At 34.2% G+C, this 23,791-nt stretch overlaps 1 protein-coding gene across 3 annotated transcripts in view; it reads left to right on the forward strand.

Annotated features, from left to right (window-relative positions):
* CACNB4 (calcium voltage-gated channel auxiliary subunit beta 4) overlaps positions 1 to 19,326 on the forward strand; it is a 349,523-nt gene extending 330,197 nt beyond the window's left edge. For 2 of the 3 annotated variants that reach the window (XM_044669874.1, XM_044669875.1), the window contains exons 13-14: positions 6,795 to 6,980; positions 19,066 to 19,326. In XM_044669874.1, the coding sequence (XP_044525809.1) occupies positions 6,795 to 6,980; positions 19,066 to 19,326 (447 nt within the window). The remainder of the gene's footprint in view (positions 1 to 6,794; positions 6,981 to 19,065) is intronic. The other variant, XM_044669876.1, reaches the window with a different exon arrangement.
* The last annotated feature ends 4,465 nt before the right edge of the window (positions 19,327 to 23,791 follow it).

A 23,791-nucleotide genomic window follows, 5' to 3' on the forward strand; every position in this document is an offset into this window, starting at 1 on the left:
CATTAAAATCTCTCAAAACACGAGCATATTATTAAAGCATTATAACTTGAGATTACATGAATTGCAATTATGCTAAGTGGTGTCAGTCATAGGAATGGATCCTGCCTTTTAATTCTGACATGCATACAACTGACTTAAGGCTACAAAAGAGTTGTAAGAATTTTCTCTAATTTAGTACAAAATCCCAAATCCCATTGTTTTCCAAGTATTTCTGATGTTGATATAACTTGGGCTCTTCTGGGAAGAACTAGATCTAGATTTTAATCTGGCTACTGCATAACCCTTCTGCAAAGCCAGTAAACTAAGTTGATAGGCCATTGAGCCACTTCTAATGTTTGGAGCAACCCTTTAAAAAGTTCGTTTTTTGTAATAAAAGTTAGATTCTATTGATAAACCAGCCTGAAGGCATGGTAGCTTAGGAGTCAATAGACCTAGATTTGATCCCAGCTCTGCTCCCTACTATTCGTGTGACCCTGGGCAAATTGTTTACCTTCTGTGAGCCCCTTTTCTTTATCTCTAAAATGATGTGGTTGGACTAGCTGATTTCTGAGGTTCTTCCCAGGTATCAGAGCTGAAAAGAAGCCTAGATATCATGGACTCCAACTTCCTCCTTTTTCTAGTTAGGTAAAGAAGGTTGCTTAATGTCACAGAGCTCATTACTGGCAGAGTTAGAACTAAACCCCTGGTCTAATGACCTCCAGTCAAAACAGAAAAAGTTGGTGATGAGAGAAAGGTTGTATCTTGCTGCAGGGAAAATCAAGAATTCCAGCTAAGAATGCTTGTATTAAAAAGAATAACTTGCAGTTGATCCTTGATTCTTGGATTGTTTGACCCAAAATGAGGACTCTTCTCACTGCTCACTCTGGCTCATACAAAGAAAAGGTAGGGCTCATGCCCAACCTCTGTTTCAGACATAGCTTGAATTTGCATATGGTATCTGTTTGCTAGTTCCATTTTTAAATTTGACATTTGGTTCCACCAGATACATTCAAGTGTTATAGGGTTTTTTCCCCTTCTTTATCAGGAAGGTTAAATTAGAACATTAAAAAAAGAGCCCTATGTCAAATCATCTAGGAACCATAATAATGAATGCTACAAAGGAATTAATAGAAAAGTAAACCATCAGTTGAATATAGAAGTGAAAAGTAAATCATTACCAACTCCATACCTGCTTAGAACTCTGCAGTTTTCTGTGTAAAAAAAAAAAGTTTAATGACTCTCTGGAAGATGAGAACCCACCCTCTTGAATATTGAAGTAAAGAGTCTCATAATGCTCTCACAAACATTACAGTAACTGTAGTAATATGTATTATTTTCTCGGTCATACCTTTCCTCCCACTGCAATGGGGATTTAGATTTGTTGTGGCTAAATATAAGCTCTCAGGTTCATGATGGTTCCTGGTACACTAGTTCTTGTTGTTATACCCAGTTTGAAATTTTCCATTGACCTGTGCCATTAATAAAGAGTGAAATTGGGTGACTTCACCTTTATACTTGAAATACCTTACACTTTCCGAAGCAGTGTTTCTGACCCACTTAATGTATATAGGCTCACTATGCGGCAAAACCTATGATTTGGAATCTGAGCACTTCCAGATGCAATCTTACCTGTGTACTTAAAATAACTGGGACACATAGATTCCAAAACCTCAGAGGATTTGAAAAAAGATCCTGAATTTCTAAGAGTCTTTATGGTAACTGGATGTGAATAGTCTTGAGTTCCTTGTAATTGATTTGCTGTTTATATTTCCTCATATCCTGGACTAGTGGAAAACATACTTACACACACAAGAGATTAAAAGGAGAAGGACTGCTGTCACCCTAATCTAAAAGGACTGACTTTCTATGTCAAGAAGGAGGGAAAGTAAAATAGGGTGATAAAAAAGAAGCAGAATAACTCAGAATTTTGAGATCATTGCTCATGTAACCCAACCTAGATCCTAAGCATTCAGATACAGTGGAGTTTCTATTCAATATTCATTTATTTTACTTCTTTCCTGTATTTACTTAGATAGTAAAAATATTCTTTGATTTTATTGTGGCTCAAGAGATTATGCAGAGGGCAGCTAGGTAGCCTGGATTGAGAGCCAGGCCTAGAGACAGGAGGTCCTAGGTTCAAATCCAGCTTCAGACACTTCCCAGCTATGTGACCCTGGGCAAGTCACTTGACCCCCATTGCCCACCCTTACCACTCTTCCACCAAGGAGCCAATACACAGAAGTTAAGGGTTTAAAAAAAAAAAGAAAAAAGAGACTGATTATGCATGGGGCAATGGAATAAATGCTGGATTTGCAGAAAATCTAGAGTTAAATTTCAGATTTTTCACTTAGTATTTGCATGCCCTGAGGCAAGCCACTTACTTGGGGCTTCAGTTTCCTCATCTATAAAATGAAGGAGTTGAACTAAGTAATCTTGAAAGATGAATTCCAAAGCTAAATCTCTATTCTTTTGATATGAGGACATTCAATTTATTAAGTATTAATTAAATATCTACTAGGTGCCAGGCAATGAACTTTGTGAGGAAGTATTTAGAATCTGGTGGCAGCTTTTGTTTTCAGTCTATAGAATGAGGTTTCTACAATTCCAATATAAAATTATCACAAAGAATTGGAAGATTTAGGAACCCAGGGTCGGTACTAGTTCCTAACTACCATAGAGAGGAAGATCTTTTATGCACTCTAGTACTGCTATAGAATCTGAGTTACCTCGATTTATCAGAATTAAGTAGATATTTCTATAGCAGTTTATTGCTTTAAAAGAAAAATTAAAAGACAAATAGGGGGATGCGGGTTTGGGGGAGAGGGAAAGAACACAAAACATGTAAATATGGGAAAATATTTTTAAAAAAAGACAAATAGATCCATTGTAAAATGTTTTTATTTATCTTATATTTTGAGCAGTGTCCTAGTCTTAAAAAACAAAATAATTGCTTAAAATCCTCTTGGGACCCAATGAATAATTTAGATGTCTTCATTTTTATTTATTTATGGTACTTGTTTTTAAATTTTCTTAACAGAACTTATTGGGAAAAGGATCTTGTTTTTCTTCCAATTTTTATTTACATATTTTAATTTGATGACTTTATTCTAGTTATTCATTTGAGACCTGTTCACCCTTGCTAGCCTCACTGGTGGCTCCCCATTCCATTAATAGAAGCAATAGAAAGGAACCAGCAACAGAATGTAACTCATTCTGTTAATGAATGATGGTGTCCTTCATTGAGGAAATACCTTGAAAGCATCTCAGTTACCAATATTCCTCTAAGATTAGCTGTCATACAGGGAATAATATTATTTTTTCTGACCTGTTTGCTCTTCAGTTGTTATTCACACATCTTTTGGGGGTTGCTGATGCAATTGCTTTCTCCATGCAAATCCTACTGTGGGCTCTCACATGCTGCAGCAGAAACATGCCACACCAACTAGATTTGTGCCATTAAATTTTTCAAAGGATGGAAAAATTAGCTTGGATAACTCAGTGGGCTCTTTTTCATTTGGTTTCAAAAGTTGGCCTGGAGCTAGGTCTTGAGTAGGGATTATATAGGAATCAAATGTTAAATCTTCGTAGTCCGTATATTCATAACTTTAAAATATCTAAAATATTTTATATTATAAATATATTTTATTTAATAAAATATTAAAATATTTTAAAAAACATAAAATCAAAAGCATTAAACTCATCTCAAAGTCAGTAAACGAGCTGCCATGTCCTGGAGATGGCCTCTGTGGTCCCTTTCAGCTCTAAGTCAGCTAGGTGACTTAGGATGAATCACTTTACTTATGAACCTTAGTTTTCTCCATTGATAAAATGGGGTTACATATGTAGTGTGTATAATACACACTACATATGTATCATACATGCATATATTCATACATGTCTATACTCTGTGCATACATATTATATACATAAAAACATACAATACGGACTTGCATATATATATACACTCTTCCAGACTATCTTCATGGTGTGGTTATGGGTGAATATTTTAAGTGCTCATAAATCTTTTCATTGTTTGTTACATTGTTATAAACTTTGGGGGGTTGTTAATGTGACTTTTTAGTGCCAGTATGTTTCATTTTATTTTTGCCCCAAAGCTTGAAAAAGATTTGAAATTTCATTCTTCTGCACATGTGAAAAGCTAACAAGTAGCTTCATAGTACCTACCAGCATTGAACTTATTTATCCTTAATGATGGGGGAAAATGTACAAGAACATTCCAAAAACTGGCCCCAATATATAAAATCAGCCCAATTCAACTAACATTTATTAAGGACCATGGAGAGTCAGTCAAAGAATAAAATAATTTCCACTGGGCTCAACTGAGAGTAAATAATATAAATTGGTAGTGAGTCTAGTTGACAGTTGCATGGCTTGATCCAGTAGTGTCTAGCAGTATATGAGTAGGAATGGAGAAGGTGAAGGGAGACAATAACGGATAGATGACTGGCAAGGTATGATTGATGATAGGATAGTGGAGAAAGGAATTCATGGATAGCTGCTACGGTATGTTTGAATTGGTAAACCATTATAGTCAAAACTATGAAGAAAAGAAGGCAAGGCCAGAGCAAGGGTGATTGACTGAGGGAACAGAAAAACTGGAGGTCATCTTTTGGATGAAGAATAAGTTTATTAGAAGTGAGACAGAGAAAGAAATTAAAGGCCAAGAGGTTGTTGTCAAAAGAAAAGTATCTATTAAGTATATTATATGCCAGGTGGAGATGAGGAATCAGTGGGTTTAAGGAATTAAAAGCAGCAAGCATAGAATGTTTTTTCAAGAAATCTGGCACTGGATGGGAACAAAGTTCAAGGGGATAAAAGGATCTGCAGAAGGTGCTTGCTTTTTGTTTGAGTTTTTTTCTTTGTTTTAGGAATGAGGAAGCCTGAGCCTATTTGTAAATGAAGGGAAAGGAGCCAATAGAGGGAAGAAAGGTTAGATGAAGAATAGAAGGAAGAATTGATGGAGCAAGGTCTTGGCAGAAGTAAGATGGATTAATATCAAGGGCACAGTTGGAGGGTTTTGTGATGGGGAATAAAGATGTCTACTAAATTCTAGGACAGATAGAAAATTCTGAGAAGGCAGTTCGCCAGGCATCAGTTCTCTGGCATTTTTGCAAGTAAGAGATAATATAGTTATGGTTGTTTCAATAACAAAATTGATGATAGTCTTCAAATCCATCTTCTGTGTCATTAGCTAACAAGTCTCTATTTTAGCAGGGTACAAATAAGTTTTGCAAAAAAAAAAAAAAACAAAAAAAAACAAGAAAAACCCATCCCTTGTGATATATAGACTTTTTCTAACTGTAAATAGGCTTGCTCATCCCATATTTTTGTCTTGTATTTGAAAGAATATATTAATTTCATTTCTACAGGGTTACATAGGACAAGTATGTTGTGAAAACATACAAATTAACTCTATTCTAGTTACACCACCTTCACTGTCTATGGAACTTAAGTGCCTTCTAAAGGATGTGAAACTAAGCTAGGTGGTGCAATAGACAGAGTGTTGAACTTGGGAGTCAAGAAGATCTGAATTCAAATACTGCTTCAGATATTAACTGTGCGACCCTGAGCCACTTAACCTCTGAAGCCTCAGTATCCTTATCGGTAATATGAGAATATATGATACCACTTCCTTTCAGGATTATTATAAGAATCAGACAAAATAACAAGTATATAGCACTTTGCAGAATTTAAAGTGCTACATAAATGATAGGTACTATTGTTTTTTGTTACACAGAAGATAACCATATTTTTTACCATCATCCATAATAAAGGATAGTTTTTGCATTCTCATCAATGCTAACCCAAGTTTGACATCTGGGAAACTGTGATGTAGAGAAGGGAACATTGAACTTGGAATGAAGATATCTGAATTTGAATGTGGCAAAATGACAGTGATCTTATCTCTAAATCTCAGTTTCCCTATTTGTAAAATGGAAAATTATACTTGTTCAAGCTATCTACAGGGTTATTGTGAAGTTGGAATGAAATACTTTGTCAGGTACGTTATGAACTTTAAATTCAGATTATTACTTTTAGAAATGTGCTATTTGTTTAATCTCTGATATGCTATATTGAAATAGTTAAGAATGCTGAGTATCTGGAAGCTAGAAACAGTTTCATATAGACAGTTAAAAATCTTATGGAAATTGAATATCCTTGAGTCAAAATTATGTATCTAAAAAATAACATAGTATTCATATAAGTAAGACAGCCCTTCATGGAGTATTATAACTTTTAATTAAATGCTTATTCTTCTCCCTACCAGTGACTCATAAAAACTGGGTAATGTTGTAAGTTGTTTTTAAATACTTACCTTCCATCTTAGAATCAGTGCTATGTATCGATTTCTAGGCAGAAGAGCGGTAATGGCTAGACAGTGGAGGTTCAATGACTTGCCCAAGGTCACATGGCTAGGAAGTATCTGCAGTTAGATTCAATCCCAGCACCTCACTCCCAATCCACTGAGGCACCTAGTTGCCCTCTATTGAAAATTTTTAAACCTAATACAGCAGTCAAGCAAAATAAAAGGTTATCTAAATTTTTCAGATGGAAAAATCCAATTTCTTCTAAATATTTGGATTTGCTTTTCCTATATTCAGTACAAATATCCACCTCACTTTCTCTAGGTAGATCTGACAATATCTCTTAGTACTAATAAAGAAATTTATGTAGAAAAAAGGTGATAACTAAAATAAGCATCAGCATGTTATTGTCAGTATTCACTAGAATTTAAGGGTTTTACTGCTTGCAAACTCAAAGAGAAGTAAGATGAATTTTCTTGTTGTAAACAGGAAATGTTTGATGTAATTCTGGATGAAAATCAGCTTGAAGATGCATGTGAACATTTGGCAGAATACCTGGAGGCATACTGGCGTGCTACACACACAACAAGTAGCACCCCTATGACACCTCTCCTTGGAAGAAATTTGGGCTCCACGGCACTTTCACCATACCCCACTGCAATCTCTGGATTACAGGTAACCTGTTGACTCAGTCACTTTTTCCAAGCACTTTTTTTTCTTTATACCTAAAAACCAAAGATAGTGAACCTGAAGAGAGAAATACTCCATAGTAAATATAAAATAAATCATTTATTAAGAGGCTACTATGCGATTACAATGCTAGATCTTGAAGGCAATACAAAATTTAATTATCTCTATTCAGGTGACTTCAAAATCTCTGTGTTTTAATACTTTGATGGATGTATTATCTAGTCATTGTTCTCTATAATGGCATAAATCACAATGGATCTTCTCATTCTGTGCATCTCTCAGCCATGTGCTCCCAGAATCCACACAAACATGCTGTGGACTTCTCTTAAACTTCTTGCCATGAGATGGGGACCAGTGGAACACACCAATTGTCAATCCCTCACCCTTGCTAAGTAATTACTTTTCTTCCTTTTCTAGTCCTAGTTCTTTATGAGCATATTCTTTACATAATCTCCTTGTGTAATTCTTCTTTGGTAATATGCTGCAGCTTTCTTATTCTCATCATGTACTTGTCATTTCGCTTTGGTTTACGTACAATTTGATTAATCTAAGCTGTGGTATTTCATGACCTGTCATCATATAGCACTATGGGAAGAATACTCATGTTTAAAAGATCATCTCTTCTATCAGGAATAACCTTGGAGTCATTAGAAGTATATGCATTTCCCCAAGTGGTCCTAGTTTGTTGTCTATCTTTATTGACTCTCCAAAATACATATTCTTATGGAAGCAGGTCTGTGGGCCATCTATACAATTAAACATATATTCTGTAAAAGATCCTATGCCAGGTAATAGAAAGACAAAAGAAAAAATTATTCTCAAAGAGTTTATATTCTTCCAGATTTCCAGAGAAAAGTATATACAAATAAATATATCATAAGGAAAATTGAGATGGAGAACACTAACAACAGGTGAGGACTAGGGAAGACTTTACAGAGGAGGTAGCAGGTAATCTAAGCCCTAAAGAAAACAAGATTCTAAAAGCTAAAAGTGAATCTTATCTTTTTTATATATTATACCTATTATATTTTTGTTCATTCATCAAGGATATCTTTAATATAGATGCAGCTTAGTCTACTAAAGTTTTTTAGAGAAAAGATAGTAAATAATAGTTGGTAATTATTGATATTTTATTAATGACTTATTGAGAGGTGGTAATTGTGTCTGATATTTTTCAGGGATTTGTCATTTTCCTATTTCATATATCTTAAGAATCATTCTTATTGCACCCTCAAAAATCATACTATATCCAGCATAAACCTCTGTGTATACTTGGTCTACTCTACCTTCTTTCCTCATCTTTGCTTCTCTTAGCACCCATTCTGTTTCCTCACACTGCACATTAAAGACATTAGACAATATCTGCAGAGACCTTTGCAAAATCTAAGGTGCTGTATAAATTCCAACTATTATTATCATTAATAATTTAAAATACTTTTTGCAAATGTTTTTATGAATACTACAAGATGTCCAAATAACCCATGAAATGTTGCTTGTTGCCTTTGGGTATCCAATGAAACTAACTATGCCAACTACATTTTCTTTTGGCCTTTTTTACTTTAAGGAGAACCTGAACTATCTTTGCATCTAGATGGAACCTATTTTTGTTTTGTTTTCATTGATATTGAGAACATCAAGATTGGTATAATCAAGTTCCTTAAAAAATGTGTATACTGATTAGCCAATGGGCTGCTCAATATAGTGATTAAACCATTAGACTAGGAGTGAGGAAGAACAAAGTGAAAAGCCTGCTCAGGCATTTACTGTCTGACCCCAACAAGTCACAAAATGCTCTCTAGTTTTCAGTTTATTAGTCTGTAAAATGAAGGGATTGAGTTCCCTTCTAACCCTAAATTTATGGTCCTAAGGATCTCATATTTACATTTCCAACAACTATAGTAATGTTTAGTCTAAAAGCTGTGTGATTTTTAGTACTTTCTACTTCCTTTTCTACCACTCAGCTGCTCTTACTAGAGAAGTTGAAAGAGGCCTATGGAACAATGAGCCATTGTATGTTGGGGGGGGGGGTTGTAACCAAAGAATTCATCTCTTAGTAGTTAATTTTTACAGGAGCCAGGAGTCAGGAATGTCAAATAGATCTGTGACCTTGGACAAGTCACTTAACCTGTTTGCTTCAGTTTCCTCATCTGCAAAATGAGGATGATAATAATAGCATCTACCTTGCAGGACTGTAGTGAGGATCAAATGACATATTCTTTATAAAGCACTTAGGACACAGTGTCTGGCATATAGTAGGTGCTATTATAAATGATAACTATATTATTGTTATCATCATTTTCATTATGGTGGTTTTTTTTGAGATTCTCCATATTTAGCTAGGTTCATCCTTGGAAAACATAGTCTGTTGCCAGAACTAGACTGAACCCTTTTCAAAATGGTAGAGCCTGCCAGAATTTATGCTTTGCTGGCATGACCATGATTACTTATAGACCATGATGAAACAAAGAAGCTTAGAACTTTTTCCAAATCTATATTTACACAGTAAAACTCTCTAAGTAACTCCTATCTGACCTCCTAAAATAGCTGCTGGACAGCTCCATCTGAATGTCATGTGTTTACTCTAATCTTAATGTGTTCAAAACTGAATGCACCATCTTCTTCCTAATTCCTTCTCTCAGCTGAAACTTCCCTAACCACCCAGTTTCATAAATTTGGAATCATTCTTGGTCTTTTCTAGAATTCGGCAATTGGGAGCTATGTTTTATGTAGAGTGGTGAGGTTAAAAGTCTTATCCAAAGAAATTTGGGAAGAGTATATATTAAAGAATTAGAGGTATCAGTTTAGCAGACTTTTTGAAAATTACTTCTATATAGCCATTTTTGAAGTACCTATTTTTTCTCCTTTGGCACATGCTAATCTCCTTTCAATATCCTCTCCCAGCTGCCCTGTACCCTAATGCTTTAGAGAAAAACACCCACCATACTGGGCAACATACAGTAACATGCAATATCAATAAGCAGTATTCACATGGCTCTGTGATCTCATGGCTATGGATGTTCTCTCTAGAGATTATTCATACCTGTTTAACTGATGAGTTTACTACAGGGAATCCACCCTGCATTCTAGGAGCCTTCCTCACTTTCTTCTGTTATCACAAAGTGACAAAGTAGTGGAGCACACAGACCATTGAATAGCCATCTCTTTCATTGCATGATAAACTTGCCTTCTTTTTTTTAAAAAATCATATATTTATTTGATAAGATTCTTTAATTCTTCCACATAGTTCCTTATTTGTAGTTGTATATGATGAAACCTGCTGATGAGATTCCATTGCCCTCAACTTAATTTTTATTTCATTTAAATTTTGTACATACATCAAAATTATGAGAGATTTCTTATAACAATGGGAATAAACTGGCTTGCGTATCCTCTTTGTTATCAGGCAAGTCATAAAACAGTAAGAAATGAATACTGAAGGTATTCACCACTTTCATGGGAGAGATCCAGCTTAGAATTCAAGTTTAAAAGATAGAGATTGTACTTTGATGGGGAGAATCTTTCAGATGCTCTTGTTTGTGGATACTATTATACTGACTACATCAAACTTTGGAATATTATAGTTCTTGTAGGATGAGATACAGAACCATTAAAAAAAGTCTGTCATAATTCTCCATTTAAAAAGAACCAAGTGGACAAAGAATTATTATGGCCTAAAGTATGACAGTATGTTATGAACAACCCATAACATTTATCATCTATCTATATGACTTATGAAGATTCTAAGGGGAAAGCAAATGTCATGTTCTGGCCAATCATCATTTCTTATATTTCAGTATGCTAATTTAGCATTTTGCCAGTACAATGAGTTTTAAGAGAAAATTCTTTTCAGCAATGTGTTTATGACAAGATCTAAAGATTCTTTTTCTTAAGCAAATGTAAACTTTTTTCTCATTAAATGTTTTTCCTCAGAATGTGAAAAAAAAACGACCCATGCATTCTATACAAATAAGAGGAAGAAGGAAATCAGGCTACATTGCCTATCGAAATTGCAGTGCTTTTTTAATGACCCCGAATTTCTCTCTAAAATGAATATGCATATTTTAAATATCAATATTCTCCTGATGTGTAGTTGTGTCTTAGGTATAGGATACAGTAACTAAGCTCAGTTAAGATTTCTAATATTCTTACAGATCCATTAGAATTTAATCTAATCTTATCTATGCATTTGGGAATACACTGGCATTTAGTAGCTCTCGAATGACAAATACTACATAGGGAATTAGTAAGAACTCCTATGATGCTCTCTGATAGTGCAGAATCTAGAAATAACTGGGCTTGCAGCATACATTCCTAAACTAGTCCCTACACACATAAAATCTGGCATAAGAATTTGTATTAGACAGCATCCATAGAACCTCTCCAGTAAAGAGTGTGGAGACAGGGATAAATGGAAATTTTTCTTTCCTCTGCTGCTCTTTTGTATGTATTGTAGTATGTTCAGACACAGACGTGGAGAATCGGAGTGATTATGCTACCAAATGAATGTTGCCTTTGCTGGATTAATTATTATTTACCACTTATCCAGCAGCTGCTGGAATGTATTTGAGACCCCCCAACTTACTGACTATGAGAAACACATAGTGAATTGAACCCTCCTGCATCATGACTAGTTTTGTTTTAATGGGTTATAATGATAGTCATAATTGTAGATCATGTGGCGTTAACTCTGAGATAAATGGCACTCTCTGAAATGCTATTATAGATGCTATGCCACAAAATTGCATCTTTATGAGTAGAAAAAGTATCATATGAATGAATAGTTTTAGAATAGAGAAATGAATAGAGAAATATACTATGACGTGGATAGATATAGTATATCCACTGAACAGTATTATCCTGGTTTCACTTGCTGTTGAGCTGATCTGTATATAGCATTGCTATTATCTTGTTTGTACCAGTTCTGAGAAGCACATTGAAGAATTCAAAATAGACTTATTATGAGGCATGTTTCTGTAACATACATATAGAAGTTCAGTTATGAAGATAATGCTACTGATGTATCATTGAGACATTCATTTAGTGTTTGTTTTCCCATCCCAGTAATAAGTCCTCAGAGCCATTCATATGACTGTCTGTTTTTTGCTTATGACTGGTTAAGGGTACAAATTATGTTCACTGTGTCAGTGAAGTAGTTTTCTTTTTTTGTGAGGCTAAAAATCCTATAAGAAAAAAAAGATACCTAGGACATATCTCATTAGGATATGGGTCAACACTTAAGAAAAATAGCTTAAGCTATCAATAAAATGCAGGTCGACACTGTACATGCACCCCTGTACATACACACAAAAGCTTCAGTGGCTGTGCTGGACAGGATGGGTCAATGCAGATGAAGGTTTTGAACTTGAAGCTCTTAAGAATTCCTGCACATTGGAAATACAAGTTCATTATTCCTCACCCTCGTATCAGTAGGTAGGATGGTCCAGTGGTAAAGTTTCTGCTGTCCTGCTGTGGGAAAATTGTGATGAAAGTATAACTTTCTGATGGGCTCTGCTGTATTGGACATTCATTCATGAAAAGAATATTAGAGGGTTGGGAGTAAAGGATGAATGTTAGATAATACAAAAGAGGGAAATTCTAAAGCTAAGTGTAAATGCCCAGCTGACTTGAAAAGAAAGACAATAGTAGTGGCAATCAGTATTACATCAGAGAGTATAGAAAGAACATGGAACTAGGAGGAAAGTTTAAATATTAGATCTAAGGAGAAAACTCACAGGAAAGTTTGAGACTTTATTAATAACAGATAATTTGCATTCTCAGCTTTTAGATGCCTGTAAAGCCTTGGAGTATTAGTTCACTACAATCCAATATGCTTTTAAGTATGCTGGGGGTAGGAAAATGGAAAAAAAAAAGTTTCCTACATACCAGATCTTGACTATACAGGACCTCGAACAGGCATCTCTAATTTGTATTGTTAAGGACCCAGAAGAGCTTCAGGCTTTAATTCTAACTTTTCCCTGTTGAACATTATTTAGCCTGGGATTTTCTCACTCTCAAAGCTTCTTTCTGATCTCCAGTAACTTGACTGATATTTTTTCTCTATGGAGTTTAAGGCAATATCTCATGAATACTTTAGGGACCATCTTAACTTGTGAGAAAATGTTTAGTAGTATGTCAAATGTGTTAGTCATCAGTCAAATGTTTTATGGCATTTCTATTATATTGTTAGTTTTATATGAAAACATAAGTTACAAATTTATTAAGTTAAGGAAGCAAGATTTAATTTTCACCTATAGTTTAGTTAATAAGTTGGTTCAGCCCTGACTGCAATTCTTTGAAATGCTTTTAAAGGAAGTCCTAGATATAGAAAGATTGTGATATCAAGCCTATTGAAAATAAGATTTGATAGACAACATAAATTATAATTTTAAAGAATATTTTGATATTTCAGTGGCTCTGTGATTTCATTGAGGTGAAGATTTTCTTCTATCACAACCTTATGGCATCACAGGAAGAATACTTGTGTGAAAAGATGATTTTTAAAGACCAGAAGGAGCCTGGGACCATTAAATATAATCCATACATCCCCAAATGCAAGCTAGCTTTCTTTTTTCTTCTGTTCAATTCTGAGTCCAGTTCATTGTCCATCTTCTGTATCTGTCCAAGATATAAATGATAATAAATCATTCAACTCTACATCATGGTCTGAACAGTAGACAGTCTTTATTTAGTCTAGTTGTCATGTGGGTAAAGCTAAGCCAAACTCTTTCGAGTATTTATGGATCTCATTTAGAAGGCCCTGCCATGTTCTAAAGTTTGATGTAGTCAACAGAACATCCATAAACAGGAGCATCTGGAGTACCTTATCCTGTATAAAGAATTCTTCCATTTGAATTTTTTCTTTGACATCTACCATAATATTAGAGAACAAGTTTAGAAAGAATATGACTCCTGGTTTTTATTCCTCACTCAGAATTAATAATCAGATGGTCATTGAACAAAAAGTTATCTCTCATTTCACATTTCAAGGAATTTTGGAGCATTTTAAGTACACCTTAAAGGACTTTAAAGATAGCATTTTGCTATATTGAATCAATTTTTTTTATAGATAAGTGTTATAAATGAAAAATAGGTCTCTTGAATACTCCTATAGTTTCTAGGGGATATTGGTTTGGGAAGCTGTGCCTTGTATTCCCCTAGATAGCTGGTGACTGGGGAACACCAATTCAGTCACCTTTGCTAGATGATATAGTTCCTATTTCTATATAACAGTGCCCAAGTAGGACCTTTGTGGTCTGGTGGATGGGTCCCACCTGGGTTTGGATTAATTATTAATATTGGGCTCTAATTAGCCTTGGATCACATTTCATCTGACTGTGTTGCTCCCTCCCCAAGGGTCCTGATATAATGACCACTCAGGAAGGTACTTAAAGAAACTTTATCTATTGATCTTAAATAGGGAAAGGAATAATCAGGAACGGATTGGGATAGGAGATCCTGTCACACTAATATCATGATCAATAATCCCTCAGGACTGTATGCTGTTGTTTCAGTAAGGCTGAAGCTAGTGGTTTCATACTCCCCTGGTTCAGCTTAGCCACTGCCAAACCAGGGAGGGCAAACTGTTCATTTGGTACAGATATTGTGATTTCTCTCAGCTTCCTTGTTCTCAGTTTGTGGTATGTAAACCTTGCACAGCCTAAAGGAAATAACCACCCTTACGAGATCCACCCTCTTCTTCTTCTACCTCCCTTCCTCCCTTTACCTCCCGGGCCCAGATACCTAATAGCTAATGATGATTCAAATGCCTTAAAGATCTAGGGAGATTCAGAGAGGATCTATGACCCACAGTCAGAGACCCACAGATCGAAGATGAAAGATCAGTGGTCAAGCTCAAAGACCAAAGACCCCTCCAAGATGACTGTTAGGGGTATTTATATCCTCAGGCCAACTGCCATTGCTCCTGTCCTCACAGCATCCTGAAACATTCCGATGTCTCCAACTGTCTCCCTTGTCAATCAAGGTGAGACTAATAATTCTCAGAGTTTCAATATAACACAAGCAATAAGTCCAATTGGATTTTGTGTTCTCTAAATGTTTTAGTCATAGAATGCGCCTGAAAAGATGTGGTCAGCTATAGAATATGTTTGCTAACACCTTACTATTCCCTCTTCATATCTTCATCAAGGATTTTCTTGATGTATACATAGATTTGTCTTACAAAAATTTTACAGTTATAGAAAAGTAGGCTTATGGGTCAGTCTTTATTGATATTTTCTCAGTCACCTTTTTTTCCTAATGATGTCTATGACTTTTTTCATATGTTTAGTATCCTCTCAGATATCTTAAGGATTGATCTTTCAAAGCCATCAAGATTGCATTGTGCTTCTAGCATTGACTTTTTCTGTGTATATATTCTATGTATAGTCACCTAATTCAACTATTCTTTTATTTATTTTACCACCACTTCTACTTCTTTATAGAGCATAAGGGGGGTCTATGATGTTAGAGTCCAAACATGATGTTTTCATTCTCCTTAATGGAGAATAAGTTAGTCGAAAAGCCTTGAAGTTTCTTTTCCATTTTTGTCTGTTGATCTTCCAGTTTCATCTAAAATGCTTTTAAGTGATCTGATCCTGCTGGGTTTCTCACCAAGCCTTCTCTAAACTTCTTTTTACATAAACTACTTCTCAGTTTTATGAATCAATATTACTAAAATATTCTATCCACCTCCTCTGTAAGGTGTTGCAAACTTGGCTGTCATATCTCTTTACTTTATAAGATCAAGTTTCTGGTGGTTAAGGTGATTTCTGGGAGATTTTGGCCATTATAACGTGTCGATTTGTTTATAATAATTAAGCTTCCTTAGGAAACAGAGATCATCTGTCCTAAAATCTGTCCTTTTTTGCCATTCCCCATTTTTCAATTTCATCAGTTTATTTAAACAGATCCAGTTGAAACTGTTTTAATCACATACGTGTATTTTCTTAGTATTATTTTTCTTCTAATTTAATAGTATCTTTGCTTTAACAACTCATTGCTTGATACATACAGAGCTCATTTAGAAATAACTCCCACATAGGTAACCAGTTGTTTCCTATTTGTTAAGATATCATCTAATTATTTTATTTGGAACTCACTATATCTAGTGTCTTATGATCTTCTTCTTGAAGATAATATTATATATATATGTATGTATATGTATATACATATATATACACTAGAGGTTTCTGAGTAGTCTAGAAGCTTTTGGCCTTTTTCATTTCTTAATCCTGAACCATATTTTCAAAACCATTTTTTACTATCCTTCCCTATGGCCATCTAAAATAATATTTTTTTCATCTGGAGCATTTTATTTAGATTTTTATAGACTTTTCTATTTTCTCATCCTTTATAATATATGTAGCATATAATTTCATTTACTGCCACAATGGTACTTTTCAAGATGCTCCCATCACAAGCACCTACAATATGAAATGACCAAGTGGCTCACGAAATTATATTTTTATTGCCTTTGGATGTATTATTAAATCAACTGTGCTTACACCCTTAACATTTTTTTTCAAGGGGAACCTATGGCCCATCCTTCCATTTATCTGCAACTCTTTTGTGTTTTTATTTATGGTATAAATGTGACTTTGAAATTATTTCTTCACACTCATATTTCTAAGTTTTTAGTAAACAAAAGTTCTTTAAACCTCTTGACTATCAATCATTCACATGAGGCATCACCTTTTATCTTTTAAAAGCTTGTTATTACATTTATGACAATGTTCATTTTCTGGCCCAAACTGATCAAATTCCAATTAAAAACTTTCCTCATATGGGGGCAGCTGGGTAGCTCAGTGGAGTGAGAGTCAGGCCTAGAGACAGGAGGTCCTAGGTTCAAAACTGGCCTCAGACACTTCCCAGCTGTGTGACCCTGGGCAAGTCACTTGACCCCCATTGCCCACCCTTACCACTCTTCCACCTATGAGACAATACACCGAAGTACAAGGGTTAAAAAAAACTTTCCTCATAAATATATATGAGCATTTTAAAATTTTAAACCAAATGACTTTTCCTATTCCTTACATGCATCAAAATATTCATCTCTGACAGAGGCAATGTCCTAGATAATGTGCCAGATGATATAACTTTTTACCCACTAGTATTTTTTCTACCCTTCTCCACACAAAATTTCCTCATGTGAAAAAGTCCTTAAATTGACAGTACCTTTCAGAAATATCATAGATGGGCTTTTAAAGAGATTAATTATACTTTCAATTAAAATAGGGCAAAAATATAAGAGGATTAGATTCAACTAGAGTGAAGTGAAATACAACGTTTTTTAAATTGAGACAGATCCAAATTAGTCATAGAATGTGAATACTAAAAGGCACTTTAAAATTATTCTATTCCAATTCCTAATCAAGATCTCACCAGGTAGTATGTTCCAAATGGAGGGCAGAAGGATGCAGGTAAACTGTACTAAGGAAAGAACAAAAAAGAAATGTTCATTTACCAAAGGCAAGCCATGTTATTTTATTGGGAGTCAGTCAATAAAATATTGGAAGAAAAAGCACAGGTATAAAGTACCAAGAAAAGAGAGGAACAAGGACATCAGAAAACACAAAAAAAAAATTGGTAGGGCTGAGAGAAATTCTGTAGAGCATACAAAGAGCAGAATCATGCTTTAAATATCCAAGGACTGATAAGAATAGTAGTCTTCTTTTCAAACTGGACTTGATACAGGATTGATAAAATAGGAAAAGAAAAAGAAAGCACTGACATTTGCAGGTAAGGAAACCTAGGCCTATGCTTAAAGCAGGAATAATATAATGGTCATCTGGATTTCAAGTTACTTCTCTGTAGAGAGATAGTCCTTAGTTTTTACAATGAGAAAAAGTATTTTTTGGATATTTTAATTCTCTTCAACACAATTTTCAATAATATAATATATGTACACATAATTGTATATATGTATATGTATAAATATCCACATATAGATATCACATGTCTAATATGTAATATAGTATTTCAGTTCTTTACTATGAATATCTAAACTATTAATACTCCAATATCCTTGTGATGTGTGCCCCAAATACTTAGGATTAGATATTTTATGTAATTTGCCTATATTACTTTTAAGTCCTAAATCCTATTTACTTACAGCCTATCAAGTACTTTTTACTCTCAGGAAGCTTCTGGTCTGAGGAATAAGAAGAATAAGAAAGTTTAGACTAGAATGGGTGGTGGACCAGAAGGGATGTACAGATGCTAAAAGTCAGATAGCTCCCATGAGAACTCAAATCTTTTGATATCCATGTAAGCCCACATTCTTATAGCATGATATGAATGAATGAAAGTTTTAATCTCTTTGCTTTATTCAGCAAAGTGTATGGGAGCTCAAACTACAACTCTTCAACCCTAATACTGTATGTAATAAGCATGTTTTTGTCCCTATCCCCTTCCCAAATGCATCCTGATATTTTCTATCTTTTTAATATTCTCATGTACAAATCCCTTCAGATCTTGAACTTCAGATAAACTTAAGATGTGGGTGTTTCCAAAATAAATTTAATCTTATGCAACAAGTTGTATTTTGACTTTATAAGGTATTACAATGAATTTTAAAAGTCTGTTCAAAGGGATAATGGTAAATAATAAATTAACTGTTATCAGTAGGAAATTTGACTGATGTAGAGATTTCTTTGAGGAAAGAAGCATGGACCAAGTATGCTTTTCAGCTTCTCAAATGAGCTGAGTACTTGGCCTGACAAGATGCTATTTTATCAACTGATTATTTTAAGGAACTCTAAAGAACATAGTAAAAAGAAAGCTTTTGGTTATAATGCTATTTATCAGTTATTAGCTCTGAATTTAAATAATAAAAATATATCTTTAAACTGTTCAGATAAAGTATTCTTCCATTTTAAGGAAATGTGAAACTACTCCAAAAGTCAAAAACATTTGATTTTCTAGTGTATGTTTCAGATGAGGCTTTTAGCATCTTATCCTTTAGATAGTCTACATAAATATAGTTACTGTGCCACACATTGACATTTTGAAGGTTCATAAGGGTAAAATTAAGCTGACTTTCTTTAATCAATGAATTATCTGATATTTTTAGAGCCAGCGCATGAGGCACAGCAACCACTCTACTGAGAACTCTCCAATTGAAAGACGAAGTCTGATGGCCTCTGATGAAAATTATCACAATGAAAGGGCCCGGAAGAGTAGGAACCGCTTGTCTTCCAGTTCCCAACACAGCCGAGATCATTACCCTCTTGTGGAAGAAGAGTACTCTGACTCATATCAGGACACTTATAAACCCCATAGGAACCGAGGATCACCTGGGGGATATAGCCATGATTCCCGGCATAGGCTTTGAGTTTAAGAACCTGGGGGGTGGAGGAGAATAGTATTCATCAGTTGACAATTTGCCATAACATAACTAGGACAACCTAATCATCTTAACTTGGAAGGCCAAGCACAGTGTTTGCTGTGTTTATAAGCTGCTGTCATTTGATGGTAGGTAAAGGGCAAAAAAAAAAAATTGTATATCAAGCCCTAATGTTAGAGAGAAATTAGCTGCCCAATCATATAGGATTTTTTGTTTTGTTTTGTTCTTAGTGTGACATTTACATCATAACTACCTTTTTCTTCATTAGGTATTAGACATCGGTTTGTAACTTAGGGTACTTATCAAGGCACATATAAAATAATTTCCTGTGCTGGAAATTCCAAATGACCAGTTCCAGTTGGAACCAATTTATAAACCAATTCCTGTTGGAATTTGGGTGAATTGACTAGAAAGTCTACTTGAGAATGTTGCAATTGATTGAAAATTTTAAAAAATGTTAATGAATAAGAAAATCACAATGTTCAATATAAGCCAAAAAATAGCTACAGTATTTATTTGCTGGAAGCTAAATTTACACTTAAGGTTGGAATACATAAACATTTTATTCTGTGTTAACATTTCCAGAATGGCTTTTTCGGATTTAACCAAATGTAAAATGTTGAGAGTGCCAAAAAAAAATGAAATTAATGCAGCAGTCACACAATATTCATAGAATTTAATTTTTTGTTTTTTTTTCCCCTGGCAAGGCTGCTGCTATCAAGGCATTTTTCTTTAAGTTTAATCACAACCATTATTTCTGTAGAAGTTGGTATTAAAAATTAGTATTTTTTCAGCAGTGGGAAAGAGAATGGCATGAACAAAACTATTACTGGTATTATGAAATGTAAGATGGGTTATTGTCCTCCCTTTGATCAATCTGAGCACAAATACACATGTCCAGGAATATAATGTGACCTAGGAAAAAATGTGACATCCTCTCATTTGCACTTCCTTCTAGGGGGAAACTGATCCATTCCAGAAATCACAAACATAAATTCAGTACTTACCTGCCAGCACAATTGAGTACCTTTCCACTGCATCATCCAGTCTGTCTCTGAATGTCTGATTGTCCCAGCCCTAAATATATATATATATATGTATGTATGCATACATACATATATATTTCTTCATAACCACATTCAGAAGGATTTTTTAAAGTAGTTACTTTAAATTTTGATATTGAAAGCAGTGTTTATATAAAATGATGCTAGTAAATAAATTTTTTGAAATGAATGATCAGATCAAAGAGCTTGCAATAAAAATAAACATAGTATCAGAAATACCTGCTCACTAAAATGATAGTGCTGACATTTTTAATGCACAGAATTATATTGTGAAGAATTTGGAAATGATGCTGCCTTATTTCTAATGAGCACTCCTTTTCACCTACTGAGACTTCACAATTTTTCCAGTGGATACATTTATGTAATTGGGGACCTTGTGTCTTACATTATCAAAGAAGCCTTAGATCCAGTATGATCCAAGAAATTATTGGAACCGACCATTTTATACAACACACCAATGTCTATAAAGCAAAGAATTATTTCTAAAAGTCCAAAATGCATGCATTTTCTAAAAGCCTGACAGGACCAAGCGTAAAAATCCTTTTATACTGGTTCGTGTCATGAGACCTATTTTTGAAAAATAATAATAATTAATTTTATATTATCTTATTTTCTTCCCCAAGCATCTTAATATTTAAGCTATCAAGGCTTACCATACCAATTGAATAATTTTCCTGAACATGATGATATCTTATGTTTTCTGGATCAGTTACGAAGATTTTGGCATCCTCTACAACTCCCTTCTCCATGTCCTTCCCCACCTTCCCTTCTCCTCTTGTTCACTGTGCACATCTCATAATTACCATGGTTAACTTATAATAAGGATAACTATTAATCATTTAACTCATTTCAGTCAGTTGATACAACTCAAAAATGGTGTTCAGTAACCTAAAACATTAACAGATGCAGCACTGACTTTCAGGGTTGTTTTGCCATCTCTAGAGAAGTAGATAGATGATTGGAACCACCAGTGAAGGCACTCAAAAGAGCTGCATCCATTAATTGAACAAAGATATAATCTGACATATTTTTCACTTTAATTCGTAGCATAGAAGAGTATTGTCCAATAATTTAAAATATTTATCACATGTACAGCACTCATATTTGCATGAGAAAGAAAACACTAGGCAAAACATTTTTCTATAAGCTTTACCAGTTTTTGTTTGTGTGCATTAAAGTATTACTTGCAAAAAGTACACTAAGATGTATAACTCTAGACTAGACAGCTGTTTAGCTTTATTCTGTAGTAGAATTAGCTATCTGATCATTTAGCTGCTTGAAAATATTTACATTTTATGGCAGGTAGCTACAAAAGCATTTACATATATTTTTTAGACAAACAAGATGACAGTATTATTTCCAGTTTTTAAAAAGTGCTTTATTTTCAAAACCTCTCAAAGTCTTGTTTTTGAGTCTTTCGTGTCATGCTAATAAAGAAAGAGGTCCATTTAATCATTACACATGCACAAAATCAATTGTTGTATCAAGTGCCAATAGTACTTTTGCTTTCCATTCTTATCCCAAAGTGAACAATTTTGGAAAGGGTACCATGTATATTTCTTTGAATGACCCTATTTCAATTTCCCATAATTTAGCATATTTATCCCCCTCCGCTTTGTGTATAAGAAGCTTTTTATCTCCAAATGAATAACAGGCCAGTTTTCAAACTTCAGTGATTCTGTAAAAATGAACTGAACTAGAGGTCGGACAATGAAATGATTCATTTCTGGAAAGCACTATCATGCACTTTTTTTAAACAAACCGCAAACACCTTGTTATTGCTTAATTTGAAAAGAGTTCATTTATTTTTAAAAGTTAACATTTTAATAAGCAGGGAAAAGAATAAGCACTGCGATGTTTGGGGGCCATTTTAACTCATTCTTTAGAGTTATAATATATTAGAACTTTAACAATGTCAGCCAGCTGTCTTGTGATATATATATATATATATTATGCAATGGTTTCATGTGACATTGTGGATTTAATGTAGTCCTGACTGAATAGAAATCATGCCAATTTGCCAATTCTAATGTTGACTTTAATGGTTGTAAAATGATTATAAACAAGAGTAAGCAGTTAACTGCTTAACTCCAATACATAAAGCAGAGCCTAGACATATTTATAAGTGATTAATGGTTATTTGTTACCTTTATAAGTTTTTATTGGGAAACCACTAAGATTGATAATAATTTAGATTCATATACCATGCTAATATGACAATCTTAATTACATAAGCAAGTTAAGACATTGCACTTAGACCCCAGGGAAACAGATTGCTTTTTTTAAAATTTGGAATGAATTCCTGAGATAATTATTTATTCCCGTCTAATAGGTTTGTTATGTTTTTCCTTCAATTTGGGGGGCAAAATATATTTTTGGAATCTGTTAACCTTTTCTTACCTGCATACTTGAAACTTTTGTTATTACAGTTAAGGAACTCATAATTCAGGAAAGGGGAGGGAGAGACAAGGGGTCCGAGAGGGAAAAGGGAAGTCATACCAAAAGTAGGTTTCCAACTTAAAATCTTGAAAGTAAACATATCATGAAAATTTTATTGAAACCTAGGGGATATCAGTGAAGAGTGCTTCTAGGCGACCTTAATCTGCATGCTAGTAGCGTATCTCTTAGTTATAAAACTTTATTTTGATGTTTGCTGAAACTTACAAAAATTTGTAGCCATTAGAGTAATTTGACCTATATATTGCTATTTATACTACCTCTTTGCTACAGAAGACAGCCTGTCTTTAAGAAAAAAATTGCCAATAAGTAGTGATGAAATCTTTACTATTGCTAACCTTGTTGCAAAGTTAAATGTATTTTATATGCTTAGTTCTCCAGTTTTCCTCTAAATCTTGAAGCTCTCTTTCCAACTAACTCTCTTCAATATTTTATTCCTTCCTCCCTAGGGTACTTTGCATCCAGTAAAAGGTTACCCTTAGACTCAGAATCAGTTTGATAAGCAAATCATCATAGGAAGGGAGAAAAAAACAACAACCCAATTTAGATAGTTTTTAATTCTCTGTAATCACTGTACTGCTACACACACACACACACACACACACACACACACACACACACACACACACACACACAAAAGAGAAGCATTTGTAGGTCTAAACAGAGTAGTTTTCATATTTAAAATTTTTATGTTCTTCTTGATTGCAAATTCAGAACTTGCTGGACCTTTTACTACTCATGTTGACCTTTAGGGCATAAATTAACCATTTAGTGTGTAAGGCTTTACATAATCTTGGGTTATTCATTTCATCAGAACATACTACATACTTTCCAACATTAATTAAATGTTCCATAGCCTTGTTAAAATTTGCTTTTTCATGACCATGTTGCATGTGGTTCTTCGTTTTTTCTTGTTATGAAATCATCTAAGA

The sequence above is a fragment of the Gracilinanus agilis genome, chromosome 3 (genome assembly GCF_016433145.1).
Source record: "Gracilinanus agilis isolate LMUSP501 chromosome 3, AgileGrace, whole genome shotgun sequence".
NCBI lineage: Eukaryota > Metazoa > Chordata > Mammalia > Didelphimorphia > Didelphidae > Gracilinanus > Gracilinanus agilis.